At 38.9% G+C, this 17,550-nt stretch overlaps 1 protein-coding gene across 6 annotated transcripts in view; it reads left to right on the top strand.

The window, feature by feature from the left end:
- Window positions 1-17,550, top strand: part of MPDZ (multiple PDZ domain crumbs cell polarity complex component) — a 136,875-nt gene that overhangs the window by 45,426 nt on the left and 73,899 nt on the right. For all 6 annotated transcript variants that reach the window (XM_080939985.1, XM_080939987.1, XM_080939989.1 and 3 more), the window contains exons 7-13: window positions 254-382; window positions 1,791-2,000; window positions 5,866-5,980; window positions 6,269-6,357; window positions 13,689-13,851; window positions 14,709-14,780; window positions 15,997-16,106. In XM_080939985.1, coding sequence (XP_080796111.1) covers window positions 254-382; window positions 1,791-2,000; window positions 5,866-5,980; window positions 6,269-6,357; window positions 13,689-13,851; window positions 14,709-14,780; window positions 15,997-16,106 — 888 coding nt within the window. The remainder of the gene's footprint in view (window positions 1-253; window positions 383-1,790; window positions 2,001-5,865; window positions 5,981-6,268; window positions 6,358-13,688; window positions 13,852-14,708; window positions 14,781-15,996; window positions 16,107-17,550) is intronic.

The following is a 17,550-nucleotide window of genomic DNA, read 5'->3' on the forward strand; positions in this document are numbered from 1 at the left end:
GCAGACTTTCCTAATCTAGGGCAGCTGTTGTGTTGGAACTTTTTATCAAGGAAGTTTTGCAAATATTTTTAAAAGTCCGTACCTGCTTCTGTATGTTGAATATAGTCACTCCAATGATGATGTGATAACTGTAAGAAGGAACAATAGTGGTAGCAGTTACTAAATGAAAAGCCAGACTTGGTTCATGCTCATGGTTCTGTATGCTCTAGGTATCTAACTCCAACCAAGTACTCATCAAACGCTTTCATTTTAGATTCACTGGCAGCATGTGGAAACTATAGAGCTTGTGAACGATGGGTCGGGTCTGGGATTTGGCATCATCGGAGGAAAAGCCACTGGTGTGATAGTCAAGACAATTTTGCCTGGAGGAGTAGCTGACCAGGTAAGCTACTATTACTGGTGTGTTTTGTTGTTGTTAACCCAGAAGTGTGGCTTCGTCATAGAGATTTTCTGTTTAAGAAAAGGATTATTTGATCAACTCTGAATTGTTCATTTTACTGGACTGGCCTTCAAGTAGTCTCTTACCCTTGGAAGAGAAAACTTTGAAGGTAGACATGGGTTTTTACTTCAAAGGCAGTTGTAGGCAATGCACTGAACACCCCGCAGAACCTCAGACTGATCCAGGCTGATGATTCCAATCCCTGTGAAAACATCTACCGCTTGTTTGATAGTTATATATTTGTAAGCCTGGCAGCTGTTCAAAACAAAACATTACGCAAAAAGTGCATTATTGTTAAGGTAAAACCCACCATCTTATCCCTTTAGTGTGGGGTCTCTGGTATCATCTTTGTACATGGCACACAGCTGGTTTTCATTTAGCTTGTTGGCATGTTGTTACTTGTGAGATGTGGCATTTTTGTGTGTAGGAAGTTGATGTGGTTTTAAATCTGTGTTTAGTATTTTTAACTTTCTAGGGTTATGAGGCTGTTTCCACTAATAGATTTGCACATAAACTTGGAAGCTGAGTTCATCAGATATCCTCATATTCATGAATGAAGGCCTAAACAACAATGCTTTAGGTAGTGGTATTAACAATAAAATGACATTTAAGTATTAGGTGACATGTAGCAATAGCAAATGAACTTCACGTGCTCGAGAGAAAAGGAAGAAACCTATATATTTTTCCCATGAAGAAATAGGAAATATAAGCACATTGAGCTGTAAATCCACTAAAATTAAATGAAATGTCAAAGTTAATTCTTAGTTAGACTGGCGACTGCCTGGTGTTCCTCAGCCACGTGTCACTATAACTGTTATGATGCACAGTGCGGAGGAGTCTGTCATTTTGTGTTTGTTTTTTAAAATAGCATTTACATCACTCTCTTCTATCTTCATTTGCCTTTCACCAGAACGTTACTGAGAATTTATTCTTTGCAGTCTTTATAATTGAAATGGCCAGATAGAAATTATAGGAAGATTCCAGTACTTTCTTGTGTTCCATAACACATTCTAATTAACATGAGCTGTGTTTGCAAATGACTTCATAATTCACCTATGATTCATCTATATAATTCATCTATATATTTTTTCTTGTTCCTCAAAATTAAAAGGAACTGAAAAACCATCTTTTATTTTCATGTGGATTCTTTACTGTAACTTTCATTTCCTTTTACAACATTGAATACCAGAAGATAGTTACCAGTACAATTTAATACCTAATTTTATATGACTGATGTGCCATATTATTGTCATCTGTATCATTGTCTTTAGATCATTTTAAAACTTTTCAAGTGTAGTTGTAACAGAAGTGCCTTCATTATTTGAATGCTTTTTTTGTTTTGTTAAATCAGCATGGGCGATTATGCAGTGGAGACCACATTCTGAAGATTGGTGACACGGACCTGGCGGGAATGAGCAGTGAGCAAGTAGCACAAGTCCTTAGGCAGTGTGGGAATCGAGTTAAACTGATGATTGCCAGAGGTGCTGTAGAGGAAACTTCAGCACCCTCCTCCTTGGGCATTACCCTCTCCTCTTCCACCTCTTCCACTTTAGAGATGCGAGTAAGTACCTGGAAGCAGTTGATGTAAAAGAGTAAATGTCAGTTTCATTCCAGATGTAATTGTTGTCTCAGAGGCTTACTGCTGAATGAGTTCACCCTCTCTAGTTCTTTCTAAACTCTGGATGGATGGTTTAACTCAGCTGTTCTGGCTTGAACTACCGTCTAAGCTGACTGATTCAATCTAGCTTCTCCCAGCTTCTCACTGAATTGCTGTACTTGGCCTTAAACAAACTCCCCCAATTTGTTATAACCTTCTGGCTCCTTATTCTCTGGTTTCAACTGCCTTTACTGACCTTCATGAACTCAGGAATAAACTCATCTCCACTGCACTACATTTGCTGCACTGACTCCTTATAGGTTGTCACTGTTTGTGTTTTGATATTCCACTTCCCCAAGAAGGACTGCCTAGTCACATACTCATGAAGGTGACTTCATCTGAACTTTCCCATTTTAATTGGTAAAATAAAGGGGAGAGCCAATGATTGGGCAGGAAAGGGAGGTGGAGCGAGAGGGTGAGAGATCAGAGGAGAGAGGAAGAAGAAGTTTCAAGATGTACCTCAGAAAGGATGAATTAGATCCAGGGAAGCTTGATTGGCATTAAGCAACTATGAACACTTAAGGATTTTTTAGGTCTAATATCTCATATAGAAGGGCAGTTTTTATCTTTCTCTATTTAATGTAATCTTATTGTATAGAAGGGTTGTGGATTGAGAGTTTGATATGTAAACTTGTATGAAAAGCTATCGGGCCTTAGAGTTGTGTTTGTGTTGGGATTTGGGGTAAAGAAATACCCCAGGAAGGAGGCAGTAGGGCAGGCAGAGTAAACCATCAGGAAAGGGAGTTGTGTGGATGGTGTGAGACCTTTGGGGCAGCTTGGACGGCAGAGTGACAGAGTCTGTGTGCTTGGCTCCATACTAGAAGTGGCTCTTGCGGAGTGAGACTGCAGGGCTGATAAAGAGATAAGCAATTCCATTTTTTAATATTTACTACAACAACTCCCAGCTGACTGACTCTCCTGGCACTACTCTTAAATAGCTTCACTTTCTTGTGTTCTATTGAGAGATGGATGTATCCTGTCTCTGACTCATTCTGGCAAATCCTTCTCTGATTCATCACTTTGTCTGCCCCTCAATGAGACTTCACATTCAAACATGGCAGCTTCCTTCCACCAACTAACCTTACCTACATTGTTTGGGATTAAAGCTCTATGGTAAGGGAATGTCTGTATTTCATCCAGATCATACTGTAATATAGAATTTCCTTGGATGTGATCCCTTACCTGAGCAGCCATTTTGCTGAATTAAAATTCCTTTGTATACAGGTCCAAGAGGACAGCATTCAGATGTTTATTTAAAAGTTAGATTTACTGATATCTGTATGTATTAAAAGAATGGAACAAAAAGCATGTGTAGAGATGCTAATGTTTTGTTTATCAAGAATTCCTCGCTCAATGATTCTAGGAGATCATTTCACACTTTCTGTAAGCAACTGTTGTATAAGGATATCTGGAATTCTAGTGTTGTATTATTCAAGTGTGTATAATGTTTTAGTCTGCCTTTGTGTCACTTAGAAGTCTCTTTGTAAACTAGTCATCGTTCTAATCATGGTCTTTCAACAACTTTTCTCTAGAACATTTCTTATGTGGCAGTCTGGGATTGGGAGCCAGGATGATGGGGATAGATGTGGCTTATGGACATCCCTGTGGCATTTTTTAAATCTGTGCAAGCTATGGACTATTAACAGATCTATGATGAGTGATTGACATTGTAAATACTTGTTTCAAACAGTAGCTATGCTTTGGCATGGCACATTGGCCATGGCACATTTGGCATGATTCATTACTGCAGTGTCCCATATTTGTCCTAAATTAGATATGAAAAAAAATTGGAAAATTTCAAAATTCTTGAAAGTTAAAAGTTCTATCAGTTGACTTTAGGTCATAGACTACAGTAGCTAAAATAAAGTAAATGCAACCAAAAGTGTCTTAAACATGTTAGAAGTAAATTCTACCTACTTCTAGATAAATTTTCTAATACATGCCAGTCCTGTATACATTTTTCATATATATTGTTTTATTGAAATTGCTCTAAACATAATCTAACCTCCTCCACAAACCCTTTAAAACTTTATTAGCCCACTTGAAATTTCCATGATTCTGTTGTTTTTAGGACTGGATTTGGTTGCTATTTTTACAGAGAGAAAGAAGAAAGCAAGCTTTGTTTATGAAGTGTTTAAATGCCATTCTTTCGTGGAAAACAAAACATTTTATTCAGCAATATATAAATGAATGCAATAGCAGAAACGACTTGATGTAATGAACGCTTAGGACAGTGTCTATTCTCTGTGTATCATCATTTCTGAAGCTTGGGCCCCGTTTAAAATCATTCGATAGTCAAATTACCACCCTCTAAAATAGCACTCGGATAACTTATTAAAAATAGAAAACACATTTGTTTCATTTGAAGCAGATTTTATCCTGTCATTTTCTGGTAATTATCTAAACTTTTAAACTTTTTGCTAAGTTTGCACAGATAATTATGCGCAATGAAAAACAAATCCAACTTTACTTGTAAAACCATACTTCGGTTAGGTGGACTGTTACTGAGATGACTGTTTACATAGACCAGAAAATGTCAATGGCCAGCCCCAAGCTGCATGGCTATTAAAGCCCATTGCCTTGTGTGTTTTGTAGGGTTGGCTGGAAGGTCTGTTAACATCACACCACTGTTTAGGACCAGTGGTTCATCATGTGTCAGCTCACTAGTGCTTAATTTAGGGAGTCTTCTTTACCTGTGGTCCAACATGCAATTAATAGGAACTATATTAGTATATAGTAGAGAAGGCTTAGACTCAAGAACGCTCTTTTCAGATACTGTTCCAGAACAGGAGGATGCCAGTGTTGGGAGGTACACTTTCTTCATGAATATCTTCAATTTACAAAACAAATGAAAGGGCAATGTGAAAAAAAAAAACCCACCACCAACAACAAACAACCAACAACAACAACAACAACAACAACAACAACAACAAAAAATTCCTTGGCACCATTTACTTCTTTTGAAAAGGATGTCACCAGCCTACTTAGACCATGGCTGCAGGGGAGACTCAGTCATAGTCATGGTATTAGAATAAAGTAAAATTTGTAGGTAACAGTGGGAGCTCTCTTGTGGAGGCTGAGGCCCTATGTTTTATAGTCTTACATACTGTGCATCATTTACAAATAGTCCTGCAACCACACTGTTGGAATTTGAGTTCTACCTCCCTAGGTGTTAGCTGCTTGTTCTTGGAAACATTTATGTGCCTCCTTCCTCTGGGAAAGATGGATAAAACTGGGCATCTTGCTGACCTACTACTAATGATGTGGGGGAGTTCTAGATTGTTTTAAGGAGCAAGAAATGAAGACATGCCAATACATTTCAACGGCACTGTTCAATGGCAGCTACTCATTACTGGCCTTGGTCGGTGGTTGTCCAGAAAGTGATGCTTAGAAAGGTTTAACTGACAACACTACATCTTAACTTTTTAATATCAGTTTAAAGCATGACTCCTTTGAACTTTGAATGTCCCATTTCCTTTAGAAATGAAGAGATAGATCTGAAGATATTGTGTTAACAAGAAGCTATTTGATCTTTAACATTTTGTCTATGGTGCATGTTTGCCTAGTGAGGGGAGGTTCAACTTTCTTTTCTACGTTCTTTTCTGAAGGAAAATGCATTGTTCAGTCCATATTGTCAGGATGTAAGGGGCCAGTTTCACAGCACAGTTAGAGTTTCCTTAGTGGCATTCAGTCTTTGACTTTTAAATTTGACCTTAGTCTTTTTTACATGGTGATTTATCTAAAGATTTATTTATTGATACTGTTTTAGGTTGATGCTTCTACTCAGAAAAGTGAAGAAAGTGAGATGTTTGATGTGGAGCTCACTAAAAATGTCCAAGGGTTGGGAATTACCATTGCTGGTTATATTGGAGATAAAAAATTAGGTAATTTTAAACCCTAAATGTTTTCTAAGCATTGCAATTGTCTCTAACATCTGTCTTATGAGATATTTAATTATTATATGCTTTCTGTTGCTGAACAAAGTTGTTGACAGCTTTCTTGGAAATAATTTGGTGTAGGTAACTCTGAGATGAGTTTATTCTTTGTACCAAAGCCTGTATGGATTATCACTATTTAGTCATAATTAGGATTTTTATTTGGAAGGCCAAAGGTGGCTTTCCTTTGTGTGTGCTTTGTAAACAGTGAAAAACATTACTTATTTCTAATCTTAGAACCTTCAGGGATCTTTGTAAAGAGCATTACGAAGAGCAGTGCCGTGGAACATGATGGAAGGATCCAAATTGGAGATCAAATCATAGCGGTAAGTTACACATTTCTAATAATTTTGCTGTTTCTCATGATTAAGAATTATGTTCTCCGGGATTGGAAAGATGGCTCTTTGGTTAAGAATATGAATGCTCTTCCAGAGGAACTGAGTTTGGTTCCTAGAACCTGTGTTGAACAACCTCGAACCACATCCAGATCCACACACATCCACGTGGATAAAAATAAAATCTCATAATAAAGAAACAATTTCTTGTCTGTGTATATATATTTGTGTGTGTGTGTGTGTGTGTGTGTGTGTGTGCATTTGTATGTGTGGGTACCAGTGTATTAATTTATCCATGTGTGTCAGAAGCCAGGGGTCAGTGTTTGTTATATTCCTCTACAGTCTTCTGTGGTTATTTATTAGGACATTGCTTGTCACTGAGCCTGGAACTCACTGGTTGGCTAGACTAGCAGGCAAGTGAGTTCCATGGGATCTGTCTGACTCTGGCTCTTCCTTGTTAAGGTGAAAGACTACATGGCCTTGCCTGGGTTTTATGTGACTACCAAGGCTCTGAACTCAGCTCCTCATGCTTGAGACTCAAACAATTTACTCCCTGAGCTGTGGACCCCACATCCTGATTTTACTTAGTAAAGAATTGCATTTATTGACATCCTATTTTTTTGTATTTGTGGTATGTGTGTGTGTGTGTCAAGTGTGTCTGTCTGCTGGTGTTTGCACATATGGAAGTCAGGGACTGACCTTTCCTCCTTCTTTCCTCTAGCCTTAGTTTTGAGACAGGGTCACCAGTTTTCTACACTGACTGAGCCCAGGGATATTTTTATGCTAATTAATTTATTTATTCACTTTACATCCAGATTAGAAGCCCCCCTCCCAGTCCCATTCTTAGCAATCCTTCCTCCCATTACTCAAGTCCTCCATGGGTACCACCCCTCCCTTTAGCCCAGGGATCTTCAGGTCTCCATCTCCTAGCAGTAGGATCATAAAAGTATATTGCCAGACTCAGTCTTATCACATGGGTGCTGTGATCACAGCATAGGTCCTTACGCTTGCACAGTGACCACTTTCCCTGATGAGCCATCTCCCACCTCCACATCCAGTCATTTAATCTAGCTTTAGTGGCTTGAGACTCTCATGACACTTGCCTAATTGATTATTTTCAGACTAAACGGAACATTGGACAAAAGCATTGTTTTCCTTAAGTCGAAATGGAAATTCATTTCTTTATATTTTCTGATGTATTTGAAATATGGTCATAATGAATCTGTTGCACAAAAGTTATAGTATATTTTCTTGTGTGTGTTCCGAAGGCAGACCTGGTGTTTACTGTAGCTGGATTTTCAGTTACACAGATTTTTTTGTTTTTTGTTTTTTTTTTACCTTGCAGAATGACACTGTTATGTAGATGAATTCCTTTCAGTTCTGCAAACATATAAAAAAGAAAGAAAGGAAGAAATGCCCAAGTTTTTAATCTGCTCATTATGACGTTGCAGTAAAGTCAGTGTTTTAAGTAAATGGCCATTCCAGGTAGTTGAGCTGTTCACTGGATACTAATAACCTTTAGATGACCTGGAGGTAGGAAGCCTCTTTACCTCCTCTATCTAAACTTGTGTAACTACAGGATCTTCCTCATCGTCAGTGATACTATTTTAATATCATTTTTAAGACATTGGTGGTGAATACTAACTGATTAAAGATTTCTTAGTCACAACACTGTTTTTCCGCATAGTCCAAGCCAAGTAGCCCAGACAACTGGATAAACAAAGTAGATAGTATAGAGATGCAGCATCTTGTTTTTGACTGGCTAAACAAGGAAATTCTGCCACCTGCTACAACCTCAGTCAGTCTTGAGGACAGTATGCAGACATAAAAGAGGTGTAAGGAGACACATATGTGACCCCATTGCCATGACCCAAGCTTGTCAGAAAGATGCAGATGGGAATGGTGGCTCTGGGGCTGTGGAGTCAGAGGGTGGGGATTGTCATTCAGCATGATACCAATCTTGTACTCTAAAGGTTGCTGCAAACCAGTTTGAAATATTTACCATTACAAACTTGATGGTTAGAAGATGCTAAATTGGTAAGTTTTGTTGTTGTTGTTACATATTTCCTATCACATTTTAGAAAAAAAAAGATTGAGGAATATTACTTCTGCCCTTGGAAAGTCTGTAGTATGTTTCCCAGAGTGCTCCAGGCAACAGATCTGTGAATTCTTAACTGTATCAATCTTTTGAAGTCCGAATGATAGATCGAGCTGAGCTTCCTGCCTACTTGGGCAACAGCTCTGAAGACTTTCTCAGAGTGTCTCTGTCTTACCATGAATGGAACTAAGCCACTGCCCCTTATGTATTTTGGAAGTGACAGAGAGAATGAAGAGGTGGCATGGATCCATGTACAGTTGTCTCAGTTGCTACTGAGAAACAGTCATGACTGAAAGCAAGTTGGGGAGTGTTTACCGCTCTAAGGGTCATAGGACCTGGGAGAGTGGAGCTAAGGAATGAGGCTTTCTTATTCCTCATGATTTGCTCAGCCTGCATCCTTATAGAATCTAGAAGCACCAGCTCAGGGAAGGGCCCTCCCTCATTGTTCACTGAAGTATGCAATGCTCTAGAGAATTCCCTACAGCCCCATCTTCTGGAGGCATTCTCTTACTAAGGTTCCATCCTCTCAGAAGACTGTAGCTTGGGACAAGTTGGCATAAAACTATCAGGCAAGATTATTTTGAGTTAAAGGCATGCTTTTTCTTTCTTCAGCTACCTATATCTGTTCATTAGACAGTGTTTCAAGTCAGCGTTATAAGTAATTTATATTTTCTATAAATTATGCCTTTAAATTATACAATTCAATGGATATTGATAAACTTCCCATGTTGGACATTTCACACTGCATTCAGTTGTAGAGAACTTTCATTACTGTATTTCTTGCTCCCTGCTTTCTCTGTCTTCTTAGGCTTACAGAGTCTGGGGCCTATACCCTGTCTTTGTACTTTTCGTGGAACATTTCCTATAAGTACAGTCACATAGGATTTAGTCCATTGTAGGTGACTACTTTATTTAGCATGGTGCTTTTCAAAGTTCATCTGTGCAGTAGAGCAAGTTCCCATTTTCTTTCATTGCTGGATACCTTGTTATGTGAGTGGCTTTGCCACACTTTTCTATTAGTAAGTTTAGCTTTAGGAGATATTTTCACTTGTTGGCTATTAGAGTTAATGCTTCTGTGAATATTCATGTGCAGGGTTTGATGTGTTTTCACTTTATTTTAGAGATGTTAAGTGGAATTTCCATATCTTAGCAATTGATTGATTCATTTTCAATTGTTTATCAGATTAAAAAACATTTTGAGATTATAATTTAATTTTGACATTTCTTTCTTCCCCCTTCTTCCTCCAAACCTTCCCATATATCTGCCATTCTTCCCTTTAAACTCATGCATTTTAAACTAATTATTATTGCAAGCCCATATGTGTGTGTGTGTGTGTATATATATATATATATATATATATATATATATATATATATATATATACATACTCTTCAATATAATCTGTTTAGTTTGTACAGTGCGACCTATGTACTGGGTAGGTTGGTAGGGATAGCCATTTGGGATTGGGCAGCCAATTGCTGTGGTCTTCCCTGTGGAACACAACCTCTCCCATTTCCAGGTTTTCCCATTTACCTATTGTTCTTTGTGTAGGGTTGACATTTATGGATTTTTCTCAGTCTGTTTTGGCCTGTCCGTTGGTGAGCCTTTATCAAGCTCCTTGATTCAATTGCATGATGTTAGAATAGAGTATAATAGCCTTTGAATTACTCTTCAGAGAGCCATGTGAGACCCTCCAAGCATCTGGTACAGGGTATGATGTATAAGTATATTTTATTAGGAAAATGTTTACTTATGAAGTGGATTCATTTCAGATTTTGAAGTGTCACAGTAGCTGGCTCCCCCCACCCCCCAGGTTGTCACTGCCTTTGTTCTTTTGTAAGTGATTCTCAAAGATGACTTCTTCCACTTAGCCAAGCAGGTGATAAAAGAAATGTACTTACAAAGGGGAGTTGTACTTTCCCTAAGTCCCTTGCTTTTAACAGTACTGTCTACACTGCCACTCACATTCTAATTACATTTTAATTTAGAAATGCCTTAACTCGTAGGACACACTGTGTGGAGCTCTTGACCATGTGTAGATTTTATGCACAGCTTCACCTTCTTGCAGCCTTCCATAAATTGGCAATATTTTCTTCATTCCTTGTTGCAGTTTTACAATTATAGATTTTACTTGTTCTGGGTTTTGTTTTGACAGCAGATATTGGAGCTATAACCTATTTTTAATTTGTATTTATTTAGGTGCTGAGAAGATTAAAAATTATTTACTGTGTTGAGGAAGCATTTATTTTGCAATTTCAAGCTACCTTGGTCTTCTCTTATAGACTGTATTCTGTGGCCCACTAGCGTTTTCTTTGTACTGTACAAGGACATGAAATTGCGCCTGGACACACCCTGCCCCCTGCAAACTTCCATGTTGGCATTCTGTGTAACAGCCATTTGCTGAAGGGGCTCTTTTTTTTCTTTAAATGTTAGCTAATCTTATCATCAGATAAAATCATAATACCTGTTAGTTACTTGTTGACACACAGTTAAAAGCAGCATAGAATTATGATTGGTAATGAGAAATGTCAGATTCTGTCTTTAATACTCTGTGACAGAAGTAAATTCTCAGTTTCTTGATAGTAGATGTAGGTTGTTGGAGGATGATTAGGGTATCCACATGGTGTGTTCTTGGGAAGCAAGTTTTCTCAACCCTGTAACTGCTATTTCTTCTCCATGATTTCTCCTGCTGATTGTGGCACCTGTATTACATGTAAACATGTAATGTGTGTGTTTCTCTGAGGGGCAGAGGCTTTGTGCCAACTTAGTTTACTCTCCTCCATGGTATAGCTGAGTGGGAGCTGACACTATAGCTCTTCCACAATCAAGCTTGGCCATAGTTAAATAGAGATTCTGGACTGCTGTTTTGCTCTCTGGGACTTATATGTAGTCTGCCTGTAAATTGCTTATTTCCAGGAAACTTTGAAAGTTCATGTTAATTACCTTTCACTCTATTAATAATAATACTAGTTTTCATGCGTCCTAGTACAAAGCATCATGAATTGGAGTTCTGGGAAAATAGCTGCCTTATTTCCATGTTGTGATGAGATTATTAAGAATCTTAGCTGAAGTATAGTTTAAAATCCAGTCTACTAAAACAGATTTCTTTTGCTCGTATCTATCTTGTGGCATTTGGGTAATAGATATATTTTAAAATTTAATTTACCATGTTTTGAAAACAAAAGCAAATACCTTTTATATACATACTTAAACAGAATTCTTTGTACCAGATTTTTCTTAATGAAACTTCATTTTAAGAGAGGTAAAAAATTATTTTAGAACAACCACTTGCAGCATTAAATTTTGTGCATTTGAAGAATTAGGGGGGCATCAGTGTTTAGATTTGAACTGTTTCATTTTAATTTTTTTATTGGATATTCTCTGTATTTACATTTCAGATGTTATCCCCTTTCCCCCCAATCCCATTCCCCCTCTTCCTCCCAACTACCCTCTCCCACCTCAGCACCTTGGCATTCCCCTACACTGGGAAAATGAGCCTTTACTGAACCAAAGGCCTGTCCTTCTACTGATGCCAGAGAATGCCATCCTCTGCTACATATGCACCTGGGGCCATGAGTGTCTCCATGTGAACTCATTCGTTTTGTTTTTAAAGTTGTCTGAGACACTGTTTCACTCTGTAGCCTAGTTTATTCTGACACTAAATAGTCCAGAATATCTCTGAACTTATGACAGACTTCCTCCCCTGCTTCCATGTGCTGGGATTTAAAGATTTGTACCACCATGCCTGCCTCTCATTTTGTTTCTTTATCACTGTGACACCAGACATATATATCATGTCTGTTGGTTTTAGCAAAACTTGTCTTTGAAGCTTAAAGAATATATCATTTGATCATAATTAAATAACTGGTTAACAGAGTACAAAGCAAACAAACAAAATGAAAGTGGTGTAGGGAAGGCCAATCTCTATATGTTCGAGGTTATCTTGATCTAGAAGCCAGAAAGATCAGTGCTAGTAATCCCAAATGGCAAATATGAGAGCGCTCAGCAGTAGAGGTTACTCCTTCTCCTCCTCCTCCTCCTTTTTTTCCTCATCCTCCTCTTCTTCTTCTTCTGGATATTTACATTTCAAATGTTATCCCCTATCCTGTTCATAAACCCCCTATCCTATCCCCCTCCCCTTGCTTCTATGAGGGTGCTCCCCCACCCACTTCCCCACCCTCCCACTCCCTCCTGCTTCACCACCCTGGCATTGTCTTACACTGGGGCATTAAGCCTTGACAGGACCAAGAGCCTCTCTTCCCGCTTATGTCTGACAAAGCCATCCTCTGTTACATATGCAGCTGGAGCCATGTGTACTCTTTGGATGGTGGTTTAGTCCCTGGGGGTTGGTTGATATTGTTGTTCTTCCCTATGGAGTTGCAAACCTCTTCAGCTCCTTCAGTCCTTTCTCTAACTCCTCCACTGGGGACCCCATTCTCAATTCAGTGGATGGCTGTGAGCATCAATTGTCAGGCTCTATATTTGGCAGAGCCTCTCAGGAGACATGTCAGGCTCCTATCAGCTGTCTCAGTTTCAGTACACACACACACACACACACACACACACACACACACAGACACACACACACACACAGAGGATTAAAACTAAAGTCTTTTAAACCCAAAAAATTTTATGTATGTATGTTTAAGTATTTTTGTACTCTATTTGGCATGGTATGTACCAGTAGACCACATCCACTGTGTGTCTTTCTATTTCCTTTCCATAACAGTTATAGTTAGGCTACACAGTGGTAGAGGATGCTGGTCTGGATCTCATAGTGTTTTATTCACCTGCTGAATATATGACCTTCAAATTTTCACTTCTCTTGTTTGCAGGCAGTGTAAAGTACTGTTAGTATTCAACAAATCTTGGGGGAATGTTTTTCTCACTGCCCTCTCTTCTTGGTCCCCTGTGGTGTTCCTTTCCAAATTAGACTGTGCATCAGGATTACCTTGGGAGTAAGAGAAATGTTCGTAAAAGTCACACCCTGAAACTATACTATAGGATCTGTAGAAAACAGTGCAAACCTCAGGATAGCAGTGCAACCCTTAGAGCAAACTACCATTACTCCTGGACACTAAGTGTGCATTAGGGTGTTGTGGTCATATCCCAGTGAAAGAAATATTCACTCCTTGTCAATTACTCCGTACTAAGTGATAAATACGCACTTTGTATTGGCAGTGAAAAAGTGCTTTAGATTCTTAATGTATCCTGTTATCACAGGTCGATGGCACCAACCTCCAGGGTTTTACCAATCAACAAGCAGTAGAGGTGTTACGTCATACAGGACAGACAGTGCGTCTGACACTGATGAGGAAGGGAGCCAGCCAGGAAGCAGAGCTTACGCAAAGAGAAGACACTGCAAAAGATGTGGACCTCCCAGCTGGTAGAGACCTTTGAATTACTATTTTTTAAGATTTAATTTATTCTTATGTGAGAACATATTGCTGTCTTCAGACACACCAGAAGAGGGCATCAGATCCCATTACAGATGGATGTGAGCCACCATATGGTTGCTGGGAATTGAAATCAGGACCTCTGGAAGAGCAGCCAGTGCTCTTAACCGCTGAGCCCTCTCTCAAGCCCCACTTTTGAATTATCTTCTAACTCTAAAGTAATTTTCGTAGAAAAATGTTTTGATATTAGCTGGAACCATGGGTTTGTGCATTTGCTTTAGAATGGGCCCTTGTGTAAAACAGTCATCCTGTTACTGTTTGTCCATTGGAGATAGACTCCATTTTTCTGTCCCGACTTTAATTTGGGTGACCACAAGATGCAGTTGTGGTTGATGCCTTAGAAACTGAGGGGAGGCATATGTGAGGTGAAACTTGGAGAAGTCAGGGCAGCTTCACGTGCTTCGGGTACCAGTCTGCTTTATTTGAGATGGACTTCTTTGTTGTTTACTGCTGTGTATGGCTGGTCTCGCTGTCGATTCTCCACGGATATCCCTGCAAATGACTGAAATCATCAACAGTATGAAGCTTTTATCTGGACAGTGTATTATTTCTAACACCATTCAGCCTTGTGCTGTGCACTACGTAATGTGTTCCTAGGGGATGGGCAGGCAGGTTTCCAGAAAGTCCTAGCCCACTTACAGGAAGACATTAAGTAAGTAGGTTACTATGGAGTTTGTCTCTTCAAAATTAACTCTTAATTTGTTTAGACAAATAAAATGGGTTTATAAAAACGCATGCTTTTATTGTCTATTTTATGACTACAACTTACACTGCTTTTACCTTTAAGAAAATTATGAAAAAGATGAAGAGTCTTTATCACTGAAGAGAATTACCAGCATATTGCCGATTGAAGAAGAAGGTAACACTGAAAACCAGGCTCAGTTGTTCATTGTGTTTTAGACACAATACTTGCAAAGATATTATTAAGTCTTTATGACAGACTAAGTTAATAAAATTATATGCTGCTAACTTCTCAGAAGAGTGAGGTTGATAAATTCATATTTATCAAGAGAACTAAGTGCTTTTTTAAATTAAAAATAATTCATGTATTTATTGTTTGTTAATTTTCATGTGGAATCAGTTTGTTTTTTTGACATATGCACACACATGCATACACACACACACACACACACACACACACCAGATTCTCTTGAGGCATCACTTGGTAATATGTGTAGTTTTAACTTAATGTTTACAAAATATAAAATATTTAAAAACAAACACAAAAACTTTTAGATTAGTTTAGGAATGAAAATGTGTGGGGTTTTGTTGCGGCAGCTGCTGCTATTGTTCTGTTATTGTTTTCTGCTGTGATGGTTGTTTTCTGAGGCAAGGTCTTGCTATGTGGCCCAGGCTGGTTCCTGAGTGCTAGCTTTCAGGACACACTACCACTTCTTCCTCAAACTATCTGTTTGGGGAGGTCTAGGGCTGTAGCTCAGTGGAAGAGCTCTGGTAGAAATGAAATAGAGACACACAGAGTTGCTCCTCAGTAGGTGCCAGCTCTCAGCTTCACATTCTATACTTATAATTATTTATGTCACTTGCTTGTTGGTTTTCTCACTGGCTTAATTTTTTTTTTTTGTTTTTATTTATTTATTTATTTTTTTTTTTGGCTGATTAGTGGGATTCTGACTACAGGTTTTTAATACACTTTCTCAGTTCTTCATTGTTTCATACTTTTATATATATATTTTCCTGGTAATGGAGTTGTCTGTTACAATTTGTGTGGTCTGTGTGTGAGATGATATCATAGCCCGCTTTCTCCTAACCACATTTTCACTGTAATATTACAAGTAGAAAATCTCATGTGTCTGAGAGCAACCCAGAATTTTTATTCTGTTAAAGAGCATTATCAGATGTGTGGAGACTTGAATGGAAAGTCTAGTTAGAGTTTAAAAGCTGCTCATTCAAAAAGAATGCCATTGTGTATGCAAGCAGTCTAAATTAGAAAATTAAAATTCAGGGAAACTATGAAGAGTCTGGCAAAGTACAACAGGATGGTTTTACCAGGCCTTCCTGGTGCAGAAGGTGAGTTTTGTGTTCTGGTCCTGACTTCAATACTTTGTCTGTTTCAGGATATCCACTGCTGTCAACAACCGAGTTGGAAGAATCTGAAGATGTGCAGCAAGAGGCTGCCCTGCTGACAAAGTGGCAGAGGATTATGGGAATTAATTATGAAGTAGTGGTAGGTTTGCTTGCTCTTCCTGTGTGGTAGAGGATGATGGGAATTAACTATGGAACAGTGGTAGGTTCTCTTGCTCTTCCTGCTTCCTCACTTGTAGAAAATTCTTGGGAGAAAATAAAGGCAATTATTGGAAGGTGACCTGGAGAGAGGTCAAAGGTCAAGTTTTTCAAAGCTGTAGAGATTGATTGGTAGGGGACTGAAATACACAATTTGCAAGACTGAGAACTTATGAGTCATTGTGTTTCAGTATTTCTGAGAGTAATGTGAACAATGTACACACAGGAAAGGTTTTCCCTATTCTTACGCATGTGGCTTATAGAAATAGAATGATAGATTACTTTGAATAAGTTAAAGCTTATCATGAGCTATGACAGAGTTGTGGCCTTCCCTTCCTTCCTCCCTCCTTCCTTATCTACCTTCCTTCCTTCTTTTCTTATTAAAAATAGTCACTTAAGACAAGGTGTCATGTAGCCCAGGCTGGCCTCAGATTCTCTGCACAGACAAAGAAGACCCTGAATTCCTGACCCTCTGGTTTCCTTTTTCTACTGCCTGCCTTCGTCTGTATCATTTGTAGCCATTTAGCTTTTTTAAAAAAACACATTGACTCTGCCTCACTTCTCATATTCCTTTAGCAGTGCTGGGAGTTTAGTAACTGGTATCTAGCCAAGATAGCATGGCTTCCTATTCTAAAAAGTAACAAAGTTGACACAAGTCATTAAAATGTCAGGGAATTCCAAAGCAAAACTAAAATACTACATTTGGTCTAATTTTTCATATTTATAATACCTATATGTCTCTGGGTTAGAAGATGTAAAAAGGAAATAGATATAAACAGCTCTGACCTCCCACTGCTAAGCAGGAAAAACTCCAGGTGATGGAGGGTCAGATAAGAAATGAGTAAATATAGTCAGGAGCATTTTAGCTCTTAAGTTGGGGAGGAATACAATAGGATTCAGGTGGAGAGCACTTCTTTTAGCACTGGCTTGATGGGTGGGATTAATGTGACAGGGTCAGATTAATGTGACTGGCATGAACAGCAGACCTTTGCTGTTTAGGGGGTAATTGAATGGGAACCCCCCCCCCAAGCCATTTCATTTATATCAGAACCAATACTGAGCCTTTAAGGCCCATTGTGCCCCCGTTGTCTGGATGGTGTTCCCAGTCCTCTCTAAAGAGCAGAACTGTGCTCTATGACAGGACCACGTCATTTGTGATCCTTGTTCAGATAAGTGGGAGTAGCTCAGCCTTCTCCTTTGCCTGCTGTGCTCTTGGCAGCATCAATGAAACTGTAGAGGGCGTGGTGGGGCAGGGATAGAGGTGACTTCGGTGGGAACCTGGCTGGCTCTTAGAGGAGTTGAACTCCATGTTGGGTTTTCGGGACTGAGAAGAATGCTTCCCAGCATCACAACGCAGAGTCAGGTGACTTCATTTTGATAGGTCTTGT

Source organism: Micromys minutus (assembly GCF_963924665.1).
Source record: "Micromys minutus genome assembly, chromosome: 28".
In the NCBI taxonomy this organism is placed as follows: domain Eukaryota; kingdom Metazoa; phylum Chordata; class Mammalia; order Rodentia; family Muridae; genus Micromys; species Micromys minutus.